Below are 20,875 nucleotides of genomic sequence, written 5' to 3'. Positions count from 1 at the left end.
TACCCTTTCCAGCAGATAAAAAGTCTCTATGCATCTCAGCATACTACCCAGAGAGAAAGCTGTGCAGCAACCTGCTCTGAGATGGATCTGGAGCTTCTTAGCCACTGCTTCTGCTCAGGCTGCCGTGATGATATTCTCTAGTGGTTCTTGCAGAAAAGAAAAACTGCTGTTTTCCATGCAAGCGCAGGGCTTAGCCCATGGGTCACATGCCAGAAAGGCCCCTCCAGGCCTGCACAGAAGTTGAATCCAGTGCCAAACTTCTTTGGCTGCTGCTCAACACCAGCTTCCCTGTGAAGGCAGAGTTTCAGTGAGAGGCTGATGTAGTTCAGCAGCCCTTTGTATAGATTGGTCTGTTGATATCAGGTTTTCTCTACCTTTCAGCATAATCAACTGAACAGGAGCTAAATGATGGGGGTTTTTTAAAGTAGATAATGGGAAAGCTATCATACCTGAGGATCCCCTGTTTCTTGCATAAACCCAGATCTTTCTAAGGCTGTCTCTCACCTCCTTTTAATAGCACTTAGTGAGGCAGACTGCCAAGCCACCAGTTTCTCAGCTGAGCACCCAGACTGGAAAGAAAGAAGCATCTCTCCATATTAAATCCAACACAAATGAAAAAAACTAATTACACCTGTGAAGGCAAATACATAATTTAACTAGCTGTATGCTTGTCTTCTCCTCCAGACACTTCTACAGTTAACTGAAAAGCTTTCCTCTCCCCAGAGCTGAAATTACCCATATGGCCAAGGATACGAGAGACACACGTACCTGGCCGGCAAATAGGGAGGTTTCCTTCATTCTACCAAAAAACCCAACCAATATTTCCTCACCCTGTGAAATCTGTGAACTAAGAGTAACATTTTTTTTAATGAGACTTTAAAAAATATTTATATAATGCCAGTTATTTCAACCTTCTATCCCCGCCTTCATCAGAAAACAGAGCTGTTACCTCCCATGCAGCCTCTAGGGTTCTCTTCACTTTAAGTTCTATATGAGCTAAAAATGGCATTTTTTCCATGTCCAGTCCAGGTCCCTGGACAGGACATTTCATACACAGGGATAACTGTACCTTTCCAGCATCCAGTTCCTTTACCTTATGTAAGGCAGCAGCTTTTTTTTCCAAAACTTGCTTTAAAATACTTTGACGACTTTAAATAATATTTTCCCCTCTCCCCTGTTGTTACCGGACTAATCTCAGAGTTGGCCCAAGTGATAAATGCATTTGGTCACAGAAAGCTTATAAATAGGAGTTAACAGCTTTATCTTTGCTGCAGTTAAAGGTATGATTACCCCTGTGCAGAGACCCTCTATTAGGTATCATTTTAGTAGTGCTGGCAGGTGCTTCAGCCCCTGAGTGTTATCTCAGGACACTGGAGGGTTACACATCTACTGCCCCAGCCTGCTCCACAGCTTGCTCAGTGCCAGCTACTCCTGCCTGCTGCTTGAGGAGTGGGCACATCTTCAGCCACACGTCAAAGCCCCTTATCACCAACATGAAAGAGTGACAAGAAGATAAGGTTGAGGCCAGATACTTGAAGCCTCTAGTGGAAATGGGGTGACTACATCCTCCTCATGGGTTGGCAACGTTGGCCTGAGCTTAACAGAGCAGAGAAGAGGTGTTCTCATACAGCAAAGCAAAGAGCGTGTGAAAATGGTAAGTAAGCATTCAACAAGGAGAGCACTCATATTAACACACTTTACAACAAGGTTAATAGTATCCCAGTCTACACAACAGTGTCAGCAAGGAAGTCAAGCCAAGCGTTACAGTCTAACAACACATCTCATACCTCCACATCAGGCGGATATCTAAATCTAATACGTTACCAGCAGATTGCACATTTATCAGTATATTGTGGCTTAGATCTGTACAGCTCTCAGTGGTTATACTGCATCTCCAAAGAGGACTGCTCTGTGCAGACTGTGGTGTGCAGGGGAGAGGTTGTGCCCATTCATTGAACCTATGGCTGCTGTTTAGGCATGACCACTTAGGAACGGCAGTGTGAGCATGAGCACTACAAACCACCCTACATCCCATTCTTATTCCTGCTCCTTGGACGTTGCCTGACCCAGGCAAGAAAAGCACCCCTCCAGTGGGGGAAGCTGTGTTTTGAAGGGCTGGGCTGGTCTCACCACTGACATTCCACACTTCAAGGGCTTGCAGGTGGCTGAGGTCCTGAGATGGGAGCATGCAGTGTGTTCTTAAAGATAGCAGATATTTAACAGCTATTGGCCTCATGCTGCATGGGACCAGCTGCTCTGAAATTACCAACTACTCTGTTGGGACAAGGATATTTCCAGCAAAATGTTTCTATGCACTGGGGTCCCTGGACTCTAACAGCTTCCATTAAGTAAGTAGCACTGTCCTCCATCCCTTGCAGCCTCTTCCTGTTTCTCTGCTGCTTTTTCTCCAGTTGTTTTGCAATCCCCCATGCCAGGGACTGCAAACATGTTTTAGACACCATTCCCCAACTCCATGTCAATAGCTCCAGGTGACAGATGCAGTGCAAGTAAAAGCTTGCTGACTGTTGACACAATGATGTCTTGTTGACACAAGAAAGGAAAAGAAACAACAGAGGAGGACTATTCAAAGGTTGATTGTGCATTTTCTGGCTATGAAGAACATATTCTTTCCCCCCTTTATTCCTCCCCCCCCCCCCCCGAAAAAAAAAAAAGGGGCTTAAAGGAAAGTAGCTTGGGTCGTATCTCCAACAGAGCTGGCACAGCACTACTGAAATGCTGGCATCTCATCAGTCCCTGCCAGGTGAAGTTCTGCCAGCCTATATAAACACGTGTTTACACAAAAGTGAGGATCACACCATTCTTATGAAAGCCATTAATAACTCCAGAAGTAACCCGCAGTTATAAAGAAAATAAAAGGTTCTTATTTTCAGGTTCTTTACCAGTTGCACGGAGTATTTGATCAAAAAGTTTTCCTTGCCAACCGACTGGCAACTTTTCTATGGTGCCACTTCAAAACATTTGTTTGGTGATAACAAGCCTTTGTTATTAGCAACTTATCCAAAGCCACAGGTAGGAAGAGATAAACTGTGCAAATAAAGGGGTATCACACACTGCCAGTACTGCTAAGGTTATAAAAGTTTTATTTCCACTGAAACAGTCATAAAAAATTGAGGGGTTAACTGTGAACTAAGATACTGCTCAAATCAATGAAATTCACCCCAACACAGAAGACTTAATGCTTTTCAGGCCGCCTTTGAGCCTTAAAAGGGATTTTCTTGATACATAGGCCAGGAACTGGCTGGCTTGACAGGGAAAGGGAAAGGTGCTTTACATGCATGGGGAAGCAGCAGCCTCCAACTGTCTCATGGATCCAGTCCAAAGACAATATGAACAGCTTGTTGATTGTGGCTGGCTTCAGAGCAGGCCCCTAATGTATGAGCTTTGGGAAGCTGAACACAGATGTGCCTGTAGAGAGAACGAATCCTTCCTGGGTCGGTCATGGAATCTTCCCTCTGCAAATCTCATCTATCAACTCTGAGTAACACAGGCTGCCAGGGTGATGCTTTGAATGAAGCTACATCCATCCCTCCCCACACCGATATTTTCCCTGATATTCTGGAGATGGTGATGTTTACAGACTACAAGTCACTGATGGCATTGCTCTGTATTAAACATCCAACAGCAGGCAGATGAAACAATAAAGAGATAAGTCACTCTAGAAAACAGCTCATGTATTTTTTTCACTTGCTGCAAAAGGACTTCTGTCATCTCATAGATATTTCTAGATGGCAAAAAGCTTTTTACATTTTCCCTAGTGCATCACATGCCACATGCTGGTCACAGTTTCACAGTTTTGTTGCTAGCAAGTTCAAGAAACATATTTTATTGAGCGCTTTGTCTTGACACACAGTACTAACTCACCAATGCAGTTACCACTCAATTCAGGGCTTGTTATAACATCCCTTCAAAGTAAGAAAGCACATGCTTTTGCTGGCTTATGCCCAGATACATGCAAATTTATGCAAACACATGCAAATACATTTCTGCTTTTTTTGTCAGCGGATGTTGGCAGGTTTGTAGATATGATGTAGTGAGAAGCAACAGCAAAACAGCAGAGAGGAGGGCTGAGAAAGTTGAGGCTGCATTTCTTAAGAGCTTTTGTTCAAGTCTGCTAAACAGTTGTTTAAACAGTCCAGGTCTGTGAGACTGACAAGCGCTTTAGAAAAGCCCATCCCATTGAGTTAGTCAGTGGATGATCAAGGCAGTTACTGCAGTGATTTAAGACATCTGCCCTTCATCTTATTGTTCAGTCCGGTTAGAAAAAAAAAACTTGTGCAACATTGAGAAATCAGCAAACTATAATTCAGAATGTATACTGAAGATGAGACACCCTCTGTGAAAGGGTTGCCAAAACATGGCTTTCACTCCCTTCGGGCATCTACCTTCAATCATATTGACCCGGCAGAGACACTGTTGCCAGTTGATTGCACAGCAATTCACAAATCATTTCACAGAAAGAATAAGAAGAATCTATTAAAACGCCCCCTTAGATAAGAATGGGAATAGGAGAGCACTTACCACATTGCACTCTGACCCTGCTGTGTACAGGCCCACACAGCTCAAAGCTTTTCTACCCTGTCCATGCCTAAAAGCTGTTAAGACTCAAAGGAAGCCTCTGTCTCCTACACAGGCATTAGCTCAGGTGAGGGTTCAGCTTCCCACTCTGAGGTGCTTCCAGAGCTATTCTTTGCCATCAGAGCTGGAGGCTTGGATTGGATCAGATGTCTCAAAGAGGAATCCCTTTGCTGGGAAACACTCAGGAGCCACATGAACCTGTGCTGCTGAGAACCTGCCCCATGTACTTGCTTTTACAAGCATTTGTTTTCTTTTCTTGGGGTGGGGTGAGAGGCAGTGGCAATGGACAGCTGCTTCAGCTTTCTTCCACGAAGTGCTAAGAAATGGGGTAGTAGCAGCTTGCAGGAACCCTCACTTGGAGCTCTTGAGTTCAGATGTCCATTCTCTCAGGTGAAATACAGCCATGGATGACTCCTCAGACTGACCTGACCTCTTCCATCCAGTCTTTTCCCTCCCCTCAGGTTCCTGCATTCCCAAACTAGCAGGAACAATGGAGGTAATTGCACATCACAAAGGCTTCACCATTTCAACTAGTACCTCTGTACAGGACCTAACGAGGCACAGCTGGAGCATGTCTTAGAGCAGTATTTCTCAAACTTTTATAGCCAAACTACCGTCTTGTGTTCCGTCACCACCATGGATTTCAGTTGCCACCAAATCAAAGATTGGCTGTACTTCCAATATTTGCTTATTTATGTAACAGCCATTTGCTTTGCTTGCCTCCTTGCTTGCAAGCAATGCTTGAGGTTTATTAGTATTCTTTGTTAACAAGATAAAGTTTTCAACCATTTGAAAGCTCATCTTCTGATATCTTACATGCTACTCATGGTCCACAGGTTGAGAAACACTGTCATCCCACCCTAGTTTAAAGACTCTAGGAGCAGGGACGTGTTGGTTAACCGTCCTCACAGTTTTTCTCAGAGGCCTTGTGCAATGAGCAAGCTGAAGTTGAAGCCATTCCAGAAATTGCAGGCAACCTAGGATCTGGCATTTCGGCGACAGGAAATGAATGCAGATGCAACTTTCCCTTTCTTCAGCAAATGCCTAACCTGCCAAAAAAATGTAGAAGTTGATAACATACCATCTGAAACCATGCATGCAGACACCCCAATATATACATACACAGACACACTTATATACATGTATATGTGTAACTAAATACACATATAAACATATCAGAGACTACAGTGAGCTCCAGGAGCCTTTTCATACCTGTAGGCATGAAACCCAATCATCCCTTGAGATTTGCTGCCATTATGAAAGAACTATACATTGATACCTCCCCAGATGTATTTGGAGTACCAGCTAATGCCTGCTTTGTGCTCCTCAATTACAGATTTACTGAAGTGGGGAACCCCCAAGCCTACACCACTGCAACGTCAGACCCATGTCATACAACTTGTCCTCACTGTTCTCCTGGTAAGGACAGACAGCTGTGGTGTGCACAGATGCGTTAGGAAGCAGCAGCAATGCAGATCATGTACCTGATCCCCAGCTTTTCCAGAAGGAGCCATGTGGATTGGCTGATCGTTGTCTAAGTTTCGGATGCTCGGGTCTGCCCCATGGTCAAGGAGCAACTGGACGATTTCTTTCTGGTTCTTGCCACGAGGCAATGCAGCTGCCATATGCAAAGCTGTGTTGCCATGTGCCTAATGCAGTGGAAGAAAAAGAAGAAAGAAAGGAAAAAAAAAAAAAAAAAGAGAAACCTTCTGATAAGCTGTGCCACCTACTCAGAGTTGTCCTAGAAATGGAGACTTGTGAAATGAGAGCTGAAGAAGCCTCACACGATTACTTACTGGGAGGAGAGGGAGTATCCCTGCTCTTTTTCTCCCACGTATGGCTGCTCATGCAGGAGATTTGTGGATTTACATTTTCCTCTCTGATAGAGCACTACAAATTGGGCAGCTTTGATGCTTTGGGTACAGCTAACAAATAATCCTATATCAGCAACATTCCTGATCGCTCTGCAACCCCCTGCTAAATCGTACCCTCACGTAAGCAGAGAACTGATGAGTTATTTGAAAAAGAGAAGGATAGAGGCCATGTAACATGCATATTTATCCAGGAGAAACAATAGGAACTGTTTCACTGGGAAACATTTAAGTCAGTCTAAGGGACACAAAACACATTACACTGTGTTACCCATCACACATGGGCTAAGCAAGGATCGACAACAGCAGACCCATTTGTGCTCCACAGATCTCCACTACTCCCTTTTACAATCACTTGCAAGTGCCAGAAAGTTGCAAAGAGACCTTGACACAAGTGAAAGCCAGACCCAATAGTGTACAGGATATACGCAAGGCTCAGACTGATCTCTTGGATACCAGGCATCTTTGACTGTGCGAGTCCTCCCATGTCACCAAACTCATGGCATTAAAAAGAGGTGCTTTGAAAGGTACCAAGCCACCCCGGTGGTCCAGCAGCCCGTGTCCCTCAGAGACTTTGTGTACCGTGGACCAAACAGGGCTGCAGGTGGCTTGGCTCTGCAGCAGACAAAATAAATCATGCTGGGCTCCAAACCTTCTCCTGGTTCCTTCCCAGAGTGCTGAACGTAGTGCTTGGCTTTATTTTCATGGTGTTGTCATTAAGCAGAGTCCTGAGGTCAAGGGCCTACTTAAGCATATATTGACTCCAGATTTTTCAGTAACAGGATTTGCACAGTAACAAGACAAATTTTTTTGTGAAGCCACGGGGGGGCGCAGGACGGAGCATGCTGCAATTTGTTGCAGAAAAGCTCTGGTATCACCAGACCGTGTAGAAATCTGTGCCCCTGCCTAGTCAGGTATGACTGGTAACGGTTTTAAATGAGAAAAACCTAATAAGCAAATGCATAAGGCAAGGTATTTTTAGTCTGCAAGAAGTCTCGTTTAGGCAGCTGTATATTTTTTCTCTCGGAAATGATCATACATCTGTCATGAACTTAGAATGGTTGGACACAAATTGCAACGTGTATTACTATTCCAGTTGTTAAAAGGAATACATATGACTTTCAGGTCCTATTTACCACTGAGACATAAGGGACATTGAAGCACAGAACAAAATAGCAAAATCTTAACAGCTATTCTCAGACAAGGCATTTTTACAAGCCCTGAACAAGCAGATCTTTGTCAATTTTATCATCCCATAGAGTCAAGGGGTAGTTACAAGCTCTTTATAGGACTTCTCGTTAAAATGGAAACATCTGCATTTGTTTGCTGCATCTTTGTGGCAGCAGCACTTGATAGCTTCCAAATCCAGGCATGGGGCTAAGAAAACAAGGCAGTCTGACAATGCCTGATCTTGAAGCCTCCCATTGACTTTAATAGGGCGTATGTGAGACAATGGTCCAGAGCACCAATATGTGGGCTCTAGGAATCCTTCAGGTGAAAAATACCTCAAAGGCCTCAATGCTTTTCTCGTTGTGAAATCCACAAGGAAATGGATTTGGAACGAGACAACCACAGCAAGCAGTGGGTGAGCCAGGGAAGCCAAAACACGGACCCAAGCATCCCTGTTTTCTTGTCTTCCTCATACTTGGAAGAGCTAAAAAGCCAGGATGGGTGTCAGACAACCTTGCTATCATATTTCTCACTGTCCCAGACAGCTCACCAACAAGACTGAAGACTCCAAGTGATCCTATCATAGTAGGAAGCTCTCACAGGATTGTGATCAAGAGACAACAGCAGTCTCCCACGGACAAGCTAGCACCTGCCTAATGGGTCTTAAAAGATACAGAAAGAATGTAGTGAAAAGGCAGCATAAGGCCCTTCATTGTACAGGAAGACAGAAACTCAGTGTTATTACCCACATACACAAAGCAAAACATGCTTCCTCCAGTCCAACAGAAATCTGTAGGGGAAAAAAAACGGGAAGCTGCCCAGTATCTGCTTCCTAAGTGAGCAACTGATTTGATAGAAAACATTCAGTTCCTTTCTGATGGACACAAGCACGTGGATGCTCTAGGGAGTACAAGCAAGGCTAAGAGACTGTAACAGTTGAAATGAAAAGCTAATGCACTGACCCTCTCAAAACAGGGAGCCCTAGCCTTGCCCTCCCCTCCCCTCTGTCCTTTCCTGCTCAAGGGTACCCTTCTGCAGAAGCACCCAGAATCACCCACTCAGTCCTGCTGAGAGGGGACAGCTAGTCAAGAGCCAAAGCTCTGGCTGATGGTGCACAGCGATGTCTCAGCTAAGGCACAGGAATGTCAGGATTTTTGCTTAGGAGGGTGGGTGAAGCTGATACATCTGCAAGATAGTGTCACTTCTTGGTATCTGCTCAGAGGTGAAGTATGGGGCAGCAAGGGGATGGGTGACAACAGCAGCACTGGGAAGGTTTCTAGCTTGCTTTATACAACCTAGGAATGGCTGTGCCTCAAGAAACCCTGCACTGAGGAACCAATGTTGGCAAAACTTCAGGTCAGTAAGCAGGGTTGTATAGAGTGCCTAAAGCAGGGTCTCAAGCCCCCAGAGTCAGAAGCGGTCTACTTGCCACAATGCCTAGGCTCCTTCATGCTCAGCAAGGATGCTGCCTTGCTTCAAAGAGCTGGTTTCCCCACACTTCACCTGCCTGGCAATGTCAGCCCCTGGTTCACTGCCTGTAGCATGTGTCCGTCTTCTGTTATTGCTCCTGGCAGCTGTTAGAGCTTGGTGGGCCCTGTGAATATTTCGATTCTCCAGGCTCAAACTTGCAGGCAGCCATCACAATAACCAGTTTGTGCCCAGGCACAAACAAAGTCAGAAGACTTGCAAATAACATTTAAGGCAGGAAGAGTCACCATCTCCCTTAACTGAAATAGGAGCTTTGTCCTTCCTACAGATGGCATGTTTGACAGGAGAGATTACTTGATACATGGCTGCCCTAAGCTGCCGTCTTTCATTATTACGTTGCTGCCAACAGCAAACCATTGCATCATTGCAGATCTGTTTTCTCAGTCTTCAGCCTAATGTAATAAAGTTCATGTTCCTCCTCAAGTAACCGATTCCCACGTCCTTCCTCTTCCCTGGTTGTCTCGTGCTCTCATTCTGTCAGCTTCTGCCTGCTGGGAGAGGAGCCTGCGTTTCATGACACAACTCAGAGTTCAAGCCAAGCACTGCTTTCCAGGTGAAATGTCTATTTACTGGAAAATGCAGTTTCAGGTTAAAAAAAAAAAGTTCAGATTCACAAACTGTTGCTCTTTCCCTCCAGAAAAAACGTGTGTGGGAAGAGAATAACTGGTTTCTGCAGGACCCCACAGATCTCCTAACGCCTCTGTCTGCACACAGCCTCCCACCACAGCACAGTTCTCACACTGCTCTCAGCATCTCCTCTGCCTGTGGATATGCACACAAATCCTGTCCACGCACGGCCTGACTCACCTTGTTGTTGACAAAGTCCGTGGACTTGAAAGCATTCAGCTCCAAGAAGTATCTGAGCAGGGAGATATTCCCATCCTGGACTGTATAATGAAGAACTGTCTTGTTGCTTTTCACATCCTATTTAAAAACAGAAAAAAACAAACAAATAAGAAATGTTTTGCAGAACAACCTGAAGATATTATATAAACCCATCGGAGAAAAGTCCAGGCCACCTCTGCAGCTACTGTGGAGCACCTCCTTGCCGCCAGCAGCCCTCTTACTGTCCAGTGTTTGCTGCAAGAAAGTAACTCCAAAAGGCAGAAACTAACTCTGCAACCAGTCACTTGAGAGGGGAACAGGCTTGGTCCTTCTGTCAGCAGTTCATTCCTTCTCCAATTCTATAGTTTGAGCATAGCACAAGCATCAGGCAGGGCAGGGGAGAGTTCCCATACAAACAGCATACGGATAACCGAGCTGATCCCTTACCCGGCTGTAGATGGAGGCTCCTGTCTGCACCAGGAGGTGGATACAGGACTCCAGCTCTTCGCTCTGGTGCTGAAGATCTTTCTGCTGCTCCTCCGTCAATGTCTGGCAACCCTGCTCCCGGAGCAGGGCATTGTGGGCCAGAACAGCACAGTGGAGTGGGGTATGGCCTGGAAAACCAAGTACGGGAGGAAGATAACAACAGTCCCAGCGAAGATATTGATGTTCAGAGAGGAAGCGAGGGCTGGCGGGGAGAGCGTATGCATCTCTGCACATGTGTTGTTAAGGCACAAGCCTTCTCTGGTTTCAAAGGTACCATATTGGCTGTATAGACGCTTCATGGGGCACTCCAGCATCTGCTCAGTTTCAGCTGTGTATTGAATCACCATTGGATCATCAGCACCATTGAATTCTGTGGCATTTGAATGCACAGCAACGACTCTCCCCCAGGCAGTTTCTGAGGCCACTCTGGCCTCCTAGCACACCACCAAATACCAATGAGCATAAGTCAATGAAATAGCCAATACAGTTTTTCTTTTTTTTTAATACCACTATAAAATATTTGTACAAAGGGGTTTACCTTCAAAATCCTTCATTTCTAAATCAAGAGGGAAACCTAGTGACAGTATAACCTAGAAACAACAGAGATATGGAAAGTTTTAGTTCAGCAGAATACTGTCCAAGCCAAAATCAGTCAAAACTAACAGAATTTAAAAACAAACAGAGAAACAATCAGATAATTATCATTTAACTACAAACTAAGCCCTTATTGGACACTAGATTTCAGTGCTGTGACTCTATTTCCTAACAGGGACATTCAGGGTTACACAAGATGATCATATTCCCTAGTTTCCTAAACCCCACCTAAGTATAGTATCCTATTAGATTCTCAGTTCAGAACAGTAAAATTAAGCCACTGCCCCCAGCTCAAGAGTGCTAGCCTCCTCGTTTTCACCTGGATTAAGCAAAGGCACCAATAACACCATTTCATATTTATTCTGAGTTATTCTTGACAAGGATAAATGAAAATCTCTCCTTGACATGTACAGCCAAACTTTATTACCTACAACTTTGCTGACACTGGAAATTCTCAGACTGGATTTATTTACTTTTTCTTTTTAATGAGCAGCAGATGTGCAGCAGTGTGACAGGTTAAAACCACAGCTTGTTGCAACGGCTGCAGCAATGAGGATGCAGAGCCTACAAATGGCATGAAATAGTGGTCTGAGATGAGCGTTGCTTGGATTTAGCAGAGAGTAAAATTTTAAAACTCTTCAACTTAAGTAAAAGATAGATTTGATGCGATGCAGCCAAGTCTATATTATTGTCTACATTATTGCAGATAATGCATTTTTTGCTGTTGATTGAATAAAACAAGTTGTTCACATTACAGCATCTTGGCTGAGAATTTTTGCAGTGCAGTGACTCATCCAGAACCTTGTCAAGTTAGACAAGGCACAGGACAGAATCCTTCTGCTGAAAGATTATCCAGAACGGTTAGGGCTTGTGCTCTCTTTTCATAACAATAATATAACACACACAGAACAAATATTGACAAGTAGCTCTGAGCTGCCTGATTATTAGAGATTAGATGTTTAATCCACTAGAAAAAAAACAATTAAAACAAACAAACAAACTGTAAAGCATTTCATGGCTTTGACTGCACCAAGAAGTAAGCCTGTGTGCATTTTCCCTTTTTATGTCAAGGGGAAAAAAAAACAAACCCAACAAAACACAAACCACCACAAGGCACTCTGGGAGGCTTTGTTGGAATCATCTGGATGTAAAACACTTTTCCCCACTGAACGAAACACCTGTTTTCCAAAGAACTCGCAATGTTACACATTAACTGCTTGCTCACGACTTAACCCAGGCTGTGTGCAAAGCAGAGCTAATTGAATACTGGAGATGGACTGCCTGCATGCCAGGTACCCCGGCACTTCCACTGATACATCCCTCATCCTCAGAGGACCCTGTGTCCCTGCCCTGAGGTAAACTCATCAGCAGCCATGCTGCTGGAGTGAAACTGCATTGAAGCTGCCTGTACTCAGTCCTGACATGAATCAAGGAAGGCACGTTTTATTAATTCCATTTTATGGCCAATAGCTAAGCATTTAAGAGACACATTCCAGTATGCTTATCTCTGCTATGTAATCCCTTCCAAAAATTCCCACGGGGCCTTTTCTAATGTGCTAGTTTGCTCTTCAGGGCTGTTAGAGTCCGGCTGGCACACAATTTAGATGTAGACCCTGTCTACAGAAAGACCTGTCAAGCAATAGGGAAGCGAAGATCTGGTCACATAAGTCATGAAAGCTTTACTAGAGTCTGGCCATACAGGAGTGTCCAGTTTCTCTCACACCCTGGAAAATCTTCTCGGTGGATCTTGGTTTTGCATAAAATCTGAAAAATGTGTCTCATTTTGAAGGCTATGCCTGTGCTGGCTCTGTCTGCAGGGTCACATCTGCTCTCTCTTCAGCTGGCTTGAGTCTGGACAAAATTCGTTGCTCTCGTCTGGATGACACTCACATCAGGGAGGGGTTTTCACACTGGTATTATTGCTCCCTCTCCTCACACCCTAAAACTGCCTGCAGCCACTGGGGAACCCCCTCCAACACAGGCATCAGTACAACACTGGGGGCTCAAGCCAGAGCAAGCCCACTCTGCCTGGCCTGCCATCAGCAGATTTAGAGCTATGATCTGCAGAAAGAATTTCTTTTCCCCCCACAGATACGCTAAAGCCATTTCCTCTGTAACAGGAGGCTGATGTTAGCTGCAAGTATAGACCTAAAACAGGAATAACCTGGGAAGTCGATTCCTAACTCAATGAAAAAGGAGACTGGTCAGTCTTCATTGCTTACTGACATCTTGCCTTCTGATACAGTTATTTAAAGACACCAATATTAAAACATTATTGTAGGTTTATATTGCTAGCAATTAAAACCATAAAAGCTTTTCCTACCTGAAGAACTTGGGCATACCCATATGTTGCAGCAAGATGTAAAGCTGACTGCCCTTTGTTGTCTACAGCATTGACATCTGCTCCTGTCTGGATCAAATCATAGACAATAGCTGGCTGCCTGGCAGTGACAGCCACCAGCAGAGGAGTCTGAAAACAGCAGCACAGCAGATAAAATGTGAGAGTCTAGAAGCAGATGCTATCATAAAACAAGGAATAGGGGAAGGCAGTCTGGGCTGAATGGTATCTAGAATCCCAAGGATTGTGGTGCATAAACCAAAGACAGCTCACAGGCAGATTTTGAATCCCACCTATTAGGACCCATGGCGTCACAAGATGGGGGGCATTTCCCAGCCTCTGCTAAACTCCCTCTAGTGTTCTTTGGCCCTAATTTGGATGACAACCCAAGTCCAGCATTTTTGGAACACTGTTTATGTCAGGTGCAACACTCCTAGCATAAATCTGTTGTTCATAAAACCTTCAGCCTCAGAGACTACTGCCAACATACACATATTTTCCTGGACCAGTGTTGTCTTAGATCACTCTATGAACCATGGGTTGAAAAGAGAAGCAGCTCATTTTCATCCCCCCTAAGTTTAGGATCCTGCCAGAGGCACCTAAGCAAGGCATATCAATGCCCAAGGCTTCCTTTGCAGTAACAGAGAGACAGCTGGATTTTTCAGGGTGTCAATTGCTCTCAGTCATGCAAAGCCCATGCCCATCCCAAACACCACTGTTTGCAGGAGAAAGTGGTCCGTATTACCTTTCCTCTGTGTTCCTTGGCATCAAGTCTTCGCAGCAATTTCATGCGCTCTGCAGCTGCCAATGTATACGCCCTCATACCTTTAGCTGCATAAATATGTAGAATTCTAAGACAGTAAATAAAGACACCGATCACTGCTTGGCCATGAACCACCCTGGGAGCAAACAGTTTTACAGGGTAGTATAGCCACTTTGGGGGTTTTATACCCAGTGTTCCACAAAACCATGCCATAAGCACCAAAGGGCTTGACCTTGAAAGCACCCACTCCCATGGAAAGGGCTTCCTACCTCAAAATAACTGCAGCTTTCAAGAGCCCTCAGCACTCCTGAGCTTTGACATGCTGTCTCCTTTCCACTTCAGCACTTTCTTTCAGGTGAGAGTCGCCCATGTGCTGGGAGGTAGCTAAGTCCTCCACAAAGCCTAGTATTGGGGCCCAGCATACCATATAGTATGTATGTATCTCTTGTGGGGTGATACAGCCTTGTATGCATTGGTGGTATCTCACCATCCGGGGTAGCAAACAGCCTCTTCTAAATGGTGTATTTGTAAACAGCCTGTTAAGCTCTACTTCTTTATCAAAACTACTGGTGAGAGTCCTTATCTTGTGCGTAAGACAAAGACTTGTCACAACCCATCGCAGTTATGAGCTTGCTGGTGACATGGCCCTTAGCGGTGGGGAAAACACTTCACTGCTTCACTTTGGTTGCCTGGCTCTATGACTGGAGCTGGAGAGAATGACACAGAGCTACTCGCCACTTCCATTCCCCCAGGTCCTATTTGCAAGGGTGCCGGGCATGCACGGGTAGCTTTGCAATTTCCCTTTGGAATGGAGGAGACCATCCTACAGGCAGTCATACCAGCCCCTGGGTTTGTTTCACTCCAGGCAGCAACATTTGATACTTTTTAGTCAGAAGGTGGTATGCAGTCGTTTCTTTCCTCAGGTGATTTTGTACCACAGAGCCATACCTTGCAATTTCAGGAGTAGAAATGCAACTGTATGGCTAGTCTGATTTTCAGTCAAGCTCAGCATTAGCTGTGGCTGCACACCCACACATCCCCAGGGATGGCAATAGAGGATAATAGTGATTGAACTAACATCTGAACTGCAGGAGTGCCTCTGTGAGTAAGGACTGCTTGAGTAAACAGTGCCTCCAGGCCATATTTGGATCATGGAGTTCCTCCTTAGTCTGCCTTAATGTGCAAAATTAGCAGAAAGTCTAACAGCCAATCTGTGGTTCTAGCCTGTACATATGCTATTGAACTAATTGATTGCTAAACCAATGTTGGGTTACCCTTTTGGATAGGAAATAAAACACTCTAGGCATATGAAAGTTACTGTAGATCTTTATTGAAAAAGATTTTGTCTTTTTCTAACCAGAACAACCCAGAAAGAAATTCTGAAACAGTTCATCATTGTTTTATATTCACACACAGAATTTACATACATTGGAGTGAAAGAAATTTAAAAGCAATCTTAGCAACCACAGGCTTGATTCACAACTGCATTATTCCAGTTTTACCTACTGAATGTCTTTGTACTTGTAAAACTGGAGTAAGCAGTGGTGAACTAAGCTCCTTCTAATTAATTTCTTTGCTGGGTTTTTCTGCAAATGTAAGCCACTAATTTCAATGCGCCTGAACTACTGCTATTTCCAAACAACTTTACGATCACTTACATGATCTATTGCTTATGTCTTCCAGATTTGTCAATATTAAATAACAAGATATGCTTTGAAAGTCCTCAAGACTGTCAACCTGAGCTTGCAAACCTCACTCAGGCATAAACAGTAAGGTCACTTAAAATATTGCCTGGGTGGCAACTGGACTGCTGGATACCAGGTAATAAACAATGCAATAAATTATTTTGCAGTTAGTCTTGCAAATAAAAAAATCACCTAAGGATCCTGGGCTTTAGAAAGCAGAAAAACCCAGAGAAATTGTGTTTACCAACCAAAAGTCCCTTGTTTATTAAGAAAACAATAAACAGAGTTAGAAGGGGATATATCTCCTACAAATATATTTACCTGTGGCATGGCACTCCTGAACATCAACAATAATATTTACAGTTGCATCAGAGGAAAAAGTAAAGCTACTCATTCTCCAGGAAAGAAAATCAGAAAGCTATAAGGAAAATGTGTGCACCTGTGGGCCTGGGAGACTACAGCACAGAGAAACTTTCCATAGAAGTAAGGCATAAGGGAGGTCATTAAGGTTCCCTGGCTCAGCACGACATCACCGACTTCACACTCAAATGCTACAGAACAGACAAAAGTATTGCCGGCTAATAGTAATGCCACGAATTCCTTGTTAGACTGAAGTCCAGATTTTGGAAGACCCTGTCTTCTCAATGATCTCCTGATATAGGGCCATGTCTTGCAATCCTGACTCGGGCAAAACTCCCGGTGACTTCAGTGGGACCAGGATCTGTCCATTGGTAGAACATGCAGCATTACCAGCCAGTCACAAAATCAGTCCCCCGTCTCGAAGGTGGATATCTTAGAGTCCAAAAACGTTCTGCAGCTGAAAGACCATGACTCCAAGCCACTGTCCCATACCTACATGGCTGTTTTCCAATGGCAGACAAGGTGAGACCTTAAAGTTACACCTTTGTGTGAACTCAAACCTTTCATCTAGGCTACTTTGTGTTGCTCTGTAAATAGGGATGTCTGACTGCACTGGCGTTTAGTTCAGCTGTATTGACTTTCTGTCTTCAGACTAATGCACCTACCTGCACCAGTAGAACAAAACTACACTTTACATTTTCCTATTTTCCAAAGGAGCAGTTCAATTTAGGAAAGAAAAATGTCAATTTAGGCCCCAAAAATATTTTCTAGTGGCCTAGATCAGGTAGAAGTTCCTCCATGGACAGGGCAAAGACACACACACACAAGGCATTTACACTGAGCTCTGGAAAGCAGTCCTATTGAACTAGGACTTGCCAATATTTAGAGGCAAGGGTACCCTCACCAGTGCTACAGTTGGCCATGGCTACACTATAGTATGTCAATTTGAAACCATGCTCTGCGTCTGAGGATGAAAGTCACCTTGTGCTGATGCTGAGCACAAGAACTATGCAGTATCAAAAGCCTACCTGGGAGAGGTAGCAGGAGCTGTAACAGCAGAGAAATCTTGTGCTGGGCCCCAGGACAAAGCAAGTTTCACACAACACAGAAGTCATGGTGTGCTAGAGGTGGACACCAAAATCGCAAGTAAAGTTTCCACCCCACCCCCCAGCCTGCTTTTCCTCTGTACTCAAAACTCACTGTGGTGCCAGGTGGAGTATTGAGTAGGTGAGGATCAGGCCCCAGATGTGCAACTTAAAGCCCTTCAACAGAGAGAGCATGGTTTAAAACATACGTATCATTGTCTTCATCTTCTAGAAGCAGCTTCTCAATGGGCAGTGTGCCGATGACTCGTCTGGCATCCTCCAGCTCCTGAGGGGCTGGTTCAGGAATGGAGATCGGTAAGGGCACAAACTGCGGCCCAGAAAGCGTGGAAGAAGCTGGCTGGTACTGCAAAGTGGAGGCTGGCAGTGCAGAGAGGGGCTGTGCCCACGGGAAGTATGTGAGAGGTGGCTGCTGATCTGTCACCTCGAGCTGAGGCACTACAGCGGGGGTGGTGCTTCGGGGCTGTTAAAATAGAAGAGAAATAAAACAAAATAAAACAATTGGCCAGGTGGGGCGGGGGGAGGACACAAAACAACAGACTAAGGATGCTCAGTGTCACTTTTAACATCCCTTTTCCTGTCTCTCTGGGTAAAGCGTTATACTGAGCGTGACAGTTTTCCCACGCTGGCTCCCATGAGAGCGGTGGCTGTGGGTGTCCCAGGTGCTTGCTGCCAGTAGCTCACACTCATGTCAAGTTCCCTCTAGCTTTCTGTTCCCACTCCCGCCCTCACTGTAAGCCCTGAGACAGTTACACCCTATGCTGAAAACTGCCTTCTTTGACAGCCTCTCTTGCAAGTTGAATGCATGGGCACGAATTTGCTGCCACAAGGCTGAAGGCAGCTTATTCTGGCCTCTGCGACAGTCCGTCCCGACCAGCCCCTGTCAGCCAAGGCAGAGCCACATTTGAAACAATAGCCCTGCCTCACCAGTGAAGGCCACAGGACGCAGGCATGGGCCTTTGCTGATTTGGTGTGTCAGTTTCAGCAGCTGAACTGAAACATTGAAAGGAAAATAAGCTGCTTGAGTTCAGTTGAAACAGAATTCTCTGCCCTTCTCCTCTAAGGAAGAACAAATCATCTTGTGTCAGCCAAACAGATTTTGTCCACCCTGAAACCAAAGATTCTGCTATGTTTACATGCTATTTTGGCCTTGCTCTTCCGTCTTTAAATAGCAATTTTTGAGAAATTTATTGCCAAGTCATTCTTCCTGCTTCACCTGGTGGATGTGTTTCCTGGAATCCCATTTACTACTTTTTTTTTTTTTTTTTTTTTTTTTTTATTTTTTTTTTAAGTTTGGAATCAAATAGTGAGAAATCCCTAGATACTGCTCAGATCTCTGGTTGGACTGTCCCCTAAGTACTTGTCCAGACAACAGCATTTATTGACTATAATGTGCATCCACTCAGTGAACTACTTTAATTCTGCTTCCTCAGGTATTCCAAATCCAAGCTGAAGAACAGCTGGAAGTGGTGACAGCAGTAAATGTAACATTCCCCATTATTATCCTTGAGCTGCAAACAGTATTCCCCTACTGTAAATAACTGCTCATAGACTTGAACAAACTCAGGGCAATGGCAGCTCTGCTGCTGACTTGATGAGAGATGACTCATTTCCCAGGACAACAGCAAAGAACAGTATATGTGTTAAAAAGGTGGAAAGTCTAGAGGAGTGCAGAGAGCTGGGGAAACAGCAGTGAAGTATGCCTGATTTCAGTGCAACCACAACTTTTTGTCCTGCTCAAACCATACTAAAGTCCAGCACAGTGCAGACAGGGCCAGTGCTAGAACAACTATGTGGCATGGATGCAAAGACACACAACATTATAGTAATTAAATAAATTATACTAATTACATCCAGCACTCCCCATGGCTCTTGCTAGAAGGTGGGGAATTTGCTGTCATTTATACCTAGGTATTTTTGACTTACTGCAAAATTGGTGATCAGCGGTTGAGAAGTGTAAGTCAGAACAGATGAAGGTCCAACCAGTGTGTAACTGGGACACATAGGCTGAACATACATATCTGCTGTGTATGGACAGCTGACTGCTTCGTGGGACACATAATCGGGGTAAGTGGTCCACTGAGTTAAAGGCTGTAAGGATGTGGGAGAGGGCTGGGAGATCCAGCCAGAACAGAGTGCTCCTTCATCTGTGACAGGTAATGCAGAGGCAGCAACATCCATATCAATGCAAGGTTGGCCTAAAAAACAGGAGAGGATTAAAGCCCAGTTCAGCATAGCCTTCTCTGCAGCAGGGCTGACAAACACTTAGAAAGTCAAGAAAACATTACCCATTGGTGAATAGGAAGGATGCGGCTGATGGGGCAAAACAACCTAGAAGAGAGAAGAAAAATATCCAGAGATTAAGACCATAAGCATTAAATTCAACTCCCTCTGTGAAGCACTAAGAGACAGAGCATATTAGCTATTATCAGCTGATTATCAGCTACTACTTCAATGTCAGTGCCTGAATGTTCCCACCTGCCTTTACAGAAGGGCCAGGAGAACTGAGCCTGGCAGCCAGTACACATAACCCCAGCCCTGTTCATGGGCCTAGCCAAAGTCCACATGTCCCTTCAGCTCAAGGGGGCCTTAAACAGTATTTAAACCTTGTGTTGCAGTGGGAATTCCTCTTCAGAGAGGAACCAGTTAATCTGCTTCCTCCTGGGAGGACAGATAGGGTAGGCTGAAACTAAGAAGCAGGTAGCCAGGGATGGCTCTGGCTGATCTCTTTTTGTGCTCTTGAACAAGCTGCTTAACTTCCAAGACACTTTCTGTTTCTAGGAGTTAGATCCTGACAAGTGCAGAGCACTTTCACCCTTGCATTAAATCAATGGTCATTGAAGGTGCTCAGCACACTAAAGGCACTCTACCTAAAGTAAAGATACATTTAATGGTATCTCCAGGTAACATGAGGCTGCATTGCCTTCAAAATACTTTAGAGGTGCAAAGATTTCTTTCATTGCCAAAGTATTGCCAGCTGGTGCCAGGGCTGGTCAATCATTTTGTTATTGAGGAAGAATTTTCTGCCTGTGTTTGTTTTTTCTCCTACCGTTGTAGCTGCCGTTGCACTGGCATTATGAACATTTCCCCGTTTCCTTTTCAATAGCTCCTTCACTGGCTCTTTGACACGGACACCTTGATAGGGGCGAGGCTGCGGTTGCTGTTCTGGAGCAGAAGCTGAGAAAAAAAAAAAAAAAAAAAAGATGCAGGTGACATTTATTTTCCTTTCCTGCCATTTGCACAGAGCCAAAGTCTCCATGGCAGCCTGCTTGTCTGCGGGCTGTACTAGTCAACGTGGCTGGAGTCCGGACTCATAAATATTTTCTTCCTTAGCTAATGATGTCTTTTGGCCCATATGTGATGTCAGATGGCATAGGCCTTCTCTCTACCTTTGCTGCTTGGATGCTGTGATCACACAGATGGATCACGAGGACAACCTAACCTGAAACAGGTATGCTTGCAATTCCCTCCAGCTGTTAAATAGCTGCAGCAATACTGAGAAACTCAGCCCCCTTTTTTTGCAAAAGAGTATTCATACATAATTCATAGCATGAGAGCTTGCGCAGGCCTTGCAGCCAGGGCGGTCTGGAAGCCAG

At 44.7% G+C, this 20,875-nt stretch overlaps 2 protein-coding genes across 2 annotated transcripts in view; both read right to left on the bottom strand.

Annotated features, from left to right (window-relative positions):
* Positions 1–5,573: 5,573 nt before the first annotated feature.
* NFKBID (NFKB inhibitor delta) lies at positions 5,574–14,191 on the bottom strand. Its single transcript, XM_076358546.1, has 7 exons — positions 14,114–14,191; positions 13,354–13,500; positions 10,975–11,026; positions 10,398–10,564; positions 9,933–10,049; positions 6,081–6,245; positions 5,574–5,645 (listed from the first exon to the last, which is right to left on the bottom strand). Exons 1-7 carry the CDS (start codon positions 14,189–14,191, stop codon positions 5,574–5,576), a joined length of 798 nt encoding a protein of 265 aa, XP_076214661.1.
* A 3,239-nt stretch (positions 14,192–17,430) lies between these two features.
* The window catches only part of POU2AF1 (POU class 2 homeobox associating factor 1), a 71,167-nt gene continuing 67,722 nt past the window's right edge, over positions 17,431–20,875 (bottom strand). Inside the window, exons 2-5 of the mRNA XM_076358545.1 lie at positions 20,329–20,456; positions 19,568–19,610; positions 19,206–19,477; positions 17,431–17,742 (exon numbers count right to left, since the gene is read on the bottom strand). Coding sequence (XP_076214660.1) covers positions 17,431–17,742; positions 19,206–19,477; positions 19,568–19,610; positions 20,329–20,456 — 755 coding nt within the window. The remainder of the gene's footprint in view (positions 17,743–19,205; positions 19,478–19,567; positions 19,611–20,328; positions 20,457–20,875) is intronic.

Source organism: Aptenodytes patagonicus, chromosome 23 (genome assembly GCF_965638725.1).
Source record: "Aptenodytes patagonicus chromosome 23, bAptPat1.pri.cur, whole genome shotgun sequence".
Lineage (NCBI taxonomy): Eukaryota > Metazoa > Chordata > Aves > Sphenisciformes > Spheniscidae > Aptenodytes > Aptenodytes patagonicus.
Note: the sequence above shows the minus strand (reverse complement) of the source record. Positions and strands in the feature narration are given on the sequence as shown.